This window comes from Hipposideros armiger, unplaced genomic scaffold (assembly GCF_001890085.2).
Source record: "Hipposideros armiger isolate ML-2016 unplaced genomic scaffold, ASM189008v1 scaffold_129, whole genome shotgun sequence".
NCBI lineage: Eukaryota > Metazoa > Chordata > Mammalia > Chiroptera > Hipposideridae > Hipposideros > Hipposideros armiger.
In genome coordinates, this window is record NW_017731479.1 from 3,326,726 (window position 1) to 3,332,545 (window position 5,820).

At 46.7% G+C, this 5,820-nt stretch overlaps 1 protein-coding gene across 1 annotated transcript in view; it reads right to left on the bottom strand.

Moving 5' to 3' along the window:
- Positions 1-5,820, bottom strand: part of ACACB (acetyl-CoA carboxylase beta) — a 126,107-nt gene that overhangs the window by 63,260 nt on the left and 57,027 nt on the right. Inside the window, exons 7-9 of the mRNA XM_019649064.1 lie at positions 3,597-3,760; positions 1,604-1,754; positions 1,473-1,504 (exon numbers count right to left, since the gene is read on the bottom strand). Of these exons, the coding sequence (XP_019504609.1) occupies positions 1,473-1,504; positions 1,604-1,754; positions 3,597-3,760 (347 nt within the window). The remainder of the gene's footprint in view (positions 1-1,472; positions 1,505-1,603; positions 1,755-3,596; positions 3,761-5,820) is intronic.

Genomic DNA, 5,820 nt, shown 5'->3' on the forward strand with positions numbered 1-5,820 from the left:
AAAAAAAAAATCCATCCCATGACTGTCAGTCCCACGAGACCCCTGGCCCCTAAACACCAAGCATAGTGCTCGATGCGATGGAGGAAGAGGTACAGTGAACAATTTCAGATATACTGAGACGCTAACACACATATAACACTTGTATACGGTGGCAGGAGAGGCAAAGAAAGAAAAGACAAAAGGCTTGACTTTGTCCCCACGGAGCAATCGTGCCACTAGGAAAGGAAGCAGCATTCGTAAAACAGTATCACACGACAAGACAATAAAAGTTAAATAAAAATTACAGATGTTAGCGTGTTAAATAAAAGTTACAGATTTTAGTGCCATAATATAAAAGGTGAGGCGGAAAGGGGTCCAATCGCAGAATGAAAGGTTTTGTGAAGGACGCAGGGCAACTGGAGCTAAAATAATGAGTGAAAACCAGGCAGTGACGGACCCTTAGCTAAATGGTCAAATGTGACAGACTGTGTATTGTTATGTGACTCGGGAAGGGCACAACCACACTTGTGGGATCCTTGGCCAAAATGTTTCAAGAGACTCTAACCAGGAAGAAACAATCAGACAAATCCAAACTGGGAACATTCTGCCTGAACTCTTCACAAATGCCAACATCAAAAATGAAAAAAATTAGACTAAGAAACGGTCTCAAATTAGAAGCTAAAGAGAAATGACAATGAAATGGAATATATGATCCTGGATCGCATCCTGGATTTAAAAAACAAACAAAACACAGCTACAAACTTGGGACCTTATGGGGACGACTGGGAAAATTTTAACATGGACGATAATATTAGGTAGATATGGGGTGGTATCAATGCTGGATTTCCCGAGCGTGGTAATTTTATTGTAGTACTGTAACAAAATGTCCTTGTTCTCAGGAGGTACTTATACTGAAGTATTTAGAGGCAAAGTGGCAAGACGGTTCAAGTCAAAACATCTCAAAAGGTTGGACCAAAAAAAAATTATACAAACACACAAGTTGAAAGCACACGTGGCGAGATGCTAACAACTAGTAGATCTAGGCACAGGGTATGGTTAATTTGTATCGGGTTGTCGGAAAAGTCATGACACATGTTTGCAACAGATGGCACTAGTTCATTTTTGGACGTACTAGAGTCATTCGCATCTATGTTATTGCTATGTCGTTTGACAGCTGACAGTTCTAGCTTCATTCTAAAAAAAAACTGAGCGATTTGGTTGAGTTTTGGAGATTTTACAACAAGTTGAAAATGGTAGACCAAACTGTGCATTTTTGCCATATTTTACTGTTTTCCTTCCATAAAGGGAAGAATGCGCGTCAAGCTTGTGAAAAGTTGCATAAAGTTTACAGTGACAATGCTCTATAAGAACATCAGTGTCAATGATGGTTCACAAAATTCCATGATGGTGATTTTGATCTCAACGACGCTCCTCAGTCAGCGAGGCCCACTGAGGTTGATGATGACAAAATAAAGGCATTGATCAAGTCAAACCCANCCCCGAGCATGATATCCGGCTTCTCGGCCTAGGAAAGACTATGCACTTCAGTATTCCTGGCGAGCACGCCCCCGGGGAGCTGGGTGGGGGGGGGGTCTCTGCACTCCAGAGGGGAGACACTCCCCACCTGCACTTTCTCAGCGATGAGGTGATCCAGCCACCCGGTGTCGATGTCGTTGTTCTGGAAGCTCTCAGTCTCCAGGAGGTTAATGAGATATTCCACGGTGGTCCTGAAGTCACCTCGGATGGACAGTTCCTTCAAAGCCACCACCATGTTGCTGGAGGGGAAAAGCACATGGATTGTTTTTCAATTAACATACGAGTCAGTGAGTTCCCGCGTGGTTCCCCGAGAGCCAGTACAGCACAGCAGCTAAGAAGGCCCTGAGTCAGACAGCCTGGGTCAATCTCAGTTCCAGCACTTATTAGTCAAGTCATCTTGGGCAAGTGACTCAACTGCCTGAGCCTCAGTTTCCTCATCTGGAAAAATGGGGAAACAGCGCTGACTTCACACAGGTGCTTGAGCATGCCAATGAGACCATCCATAATATAAAGCGCCCAGACACTGATCAATAAACGTCAGCTGCTATGAACGTGATTAATTACCATGATTATGTTTCTAATGAACCACTGCTAGTCACTTTACCTCTGGCTCCCACTGGACCTATTCAAGTCGCCATGTCCCAGAGCTGGTGCCGCCCTCTGGCAGCTCTGCCCGGTGTGCATGGGACACACCGGCAGACGGCTAACACTGTTACCCCACCCAGGGCTTGGTGGTCACCAGCCCACATGTACTTGGCTGGTCATCACCTCCCATTTCCCAGAGGGGCCTCCCCCAAAACAGGGCCTCCCAGTCCAAAGGGCTGAAACCTCCGCTCCGTCTGAAGTCACAGGGAGAGTGATTTTGGGGAAATGCACCAGAGAAAGACGAAGCATTTGAAGGCTTCTCTTCCCGGGAGAGGAGAGCTTTCACACCTGTTACAGGGTTCCTGCATGCTATCAGCAGGTGTGGCAATAACCACTCCATTTGGGGGGTGAGAAAATGAAGATGTAGTGAGGTCAAGGAAGGGTGTCAATAGGCTACGGTTGTGGAACCTACTGGTGACCCACTTGTCCTGGTCTGCTCAGGACTTGACCAGTTATAGCACTGAGAAATCCCACCATCCCAGGAAAACTTGGACAGGTGATCCCCCTACTGGATTCTGACAGCAGTAAGAAAGAAAAAGCTGGGATTTTTTCCTTTGCATCCTGTTGCAGTTGCTGCTGGTGATTCATGCTCAGCATGGGACAAGCCACAAGCCACTTCCTTTGTGGGCTGGGCAGGCGGACCTCCCTCCGCCCCCCAATTAATTCTTATTCGCTGAAATCCTCCCTAAGCTCCAAAGGTCTCCATATTTTACTGAGCATGATGAAAATTATTCAAAGCTGGCAAAGAAAGCCAGCTCATCAAATCACCAAATTCAATTTCATTCATGGCTAAGTGCCCAGGGCCAGATAGAGTTTAATGCTTTTTAAATGAAATGTCCACAATGCCTTTGGGATTTTTCACATTAAAAGACAATTATTTATCCACACAAGAACGGTGAATTACAAGGTGAACTGGTTTTGAACTTTCTGCGCCCAGGTCAAGGCAGGAGAAAGCTTAAGATGTGTTTCAGAATTCAGGGGCCGCTTTGTCAATGTGGGTTTCTCCGGGAACTACTTATGAGATTTAAATTTAAAGGAGTTCCGCCCAACACATACGCCTTTCTCTAAAAAGCTACAGTACTCAGCACCTTTTAAACGTTTGGAATCACCTCGAACATCCTTTGTCTCTCCTTCAAGTTCGACCTATAATAAGCTCAATTATTAAATGACCTTGGTGAGGTCATTTTACTTCATGGATCTCAAATACAGGAAGAGAGTAGATGTGGTTCTTGAACTTCAGTACAGGGTATTGAAAACACGGTTTGCTCCGTGATTCACCTCCCTTGATCTCCTAACGTGCTACTGCATCTGCAGCCACGGGCTAACGTTTAGTTTCTTAAAGGAAGAAAGGGATGGAAAGAGCGGGGAAGGAGTGGAGGAAAGAAGGAGGGAAGGAGGGAGAGAGGCAGAAGGGAGGGAAGGCAGGAGATACTCACGAAATGGCTTCTTCCCGGTTCTCTCCCCAGGAGAAGCAGTGCCCAAACTGGGAATCAGCAAACTCGTGTAAGCCACCGGCAGCAGCCACACTGAAATAACCCCACACATTCTTGCTGCTCCGGAAATTCAGTTCCTGGACTGTTCCAGAGCTCGGCTTAAACCCCTGGAGCCCAGAAAGAAAAAAGCAAAATGGAAGAAACCATTACTCCAGGTCAATTTACATCAGAATTAAATCCTAGGAAAACCCAAGAATGCCTGCCACAGCCAAAAGCTTAGCGTGATCCATAAAACATTAATACCTCATTAGGGGCGCAGGTGTAGCTGCGGGGGCATCCGTGTAAGNATAGATGATGGATGGATGAGTGGGTGAGTGGATGGATGGACGGATGGATGGATGCATGGATGGATAGATGAATAAGTGGGTGGGTGGGTGGATGGATGGATGGATAAATGAATGATTTTTTATTCCTTTATTGGGTGCCATCATGATCACCTAACATTTTTTGAGTGTTTAGTAGGTACCAAGCTACAATGCAATGTATTTCACCAGCCTATTTCATTTCATCCTCATAACAGCCCTTTGTTTTGAAAGAGGTTTTATTATTATCCTCACTTCGGGTTAAAGGCATTAAAACTCAAGGAGTTAAGGCACTTGCTCAAGGTCACACAGCTAATAAGTGGCAGAGCTGGGACTCAAGTCCTCCATAGTCTGACCTGTTCTCTGAATGGCCCCTGATGGTTGCCTCTGCATCCTGCAGGTTAAAGATCCCAGATTTGGTCAAGAGGAAAGGCAGTAATGCCAGCTGTCCTCAGCAATAAAGAGCAACAGAAGGGGTCCTCGTTTCAATCTTTGTTCGTTTCATGAACTTGCTGTGTGGTATTAGGCAATTCCCTTCCCTCTCCCATCTTCATCTCCACATAAGGAGCTCAGACTGGCCAGCCACTGGCTTGGGCTCTAAGAAATAAAACCAAGCTCTAGTTTTCTTGTTTAAAAGAGTTAGGCACGGGGCCTGCCGAGTGACTCAGTTGGTTAAGAGCTCGCTCAAGAGTTTGAGCTCTGAGTAACAGGGTTTGATTGCCGGTCCAAGCTGAGCAGCCTCTGAGCTGCCAACAGGTGGCAGGATGGCTCAGCTTAAAATAAATAAATAAATAAATAAATAAATAAATAAATAAATAAATAAATAAATAAATAAATAAGTTAGGCACATGGCTTCAAAGCTCTGACTCACGTAGCAAGTCCATAATTTTAAGGCCCTTACATGGCTGACGAACCTTCACAACAGCCCTGAAGAGCAAGTCTCATTAGAGATGTGGGATGTGTCTCTCTTTTACAGAAGGAAAAACTGGGCCTAGATGTTATATCCCGAGTGGCCACAGCAGACAGATCCCAGAGCTCCGGGCTTAGGTTCAGCGTTCTTTCTCCCCTTTCAAAAATGGCAAATTTTAGCTGTTTCCTTTCGTGACTGTCATTCCAGTACACGGATCTCCTCTCCTCTAAGGAGCTGCAAATCTTGGGAGCGCAGGGCTGGGTTTTATGCTTCCCTCCCAATAATAACCTAGGAAGCTACCCCTTGCACGAAGGCACCTCAGGGTCCTTCGGGGAGCCTCCTGACCTTGCTCAGAGGCCTCAGTCTCCTCCTCTATGAAATGGGGTCAGGCTCCTGCTGCTTCAGGCTGTCATGAGGGTGAAAAACTCACGCAGTCCAGTGCCCAGCACTTAGCAAGTGCTTGTGAAGAAATGGCCCTCGCCCCGTCTCTGCAGTGTGAGCTCCCAGCCTGAAGCTGGTTCTCCCACCCCATCCGGCCCCACCCAGAGTGCCAAGACCCCAACTGTACCTTCTCAATGACCCGATCACCCCCAAAGCGTGTGACAAACTCAGCTGGGGAAGCCACGGTGAAGTCTCTGTGCAGATCCACCTTTTTCTGTTCTCGGCCCCTCTTCACCAGGTGGAGTCCTGACATACTGGGCCTGCAGAGGGAACAGGATGAACATGCATGAGCCAGGAAGCCCGGGATGCTCAGGGAGGGAGCCGGGCCCCCGGCACCTATAGAAGCCACAGAGAAGGGGGAGCCCATCAGACCCCTGCTGCTTTGCTGTCCCTGCCCAGGGACCTTGAATCATTTCTTTCACAAGGAGATTCAAGAGGCCATCACAAGAATATAGCAGGATCGATCCCCTGACCCGCTCCCCCAAAGCTGTATATTTAGATTTTGAATCTTAAA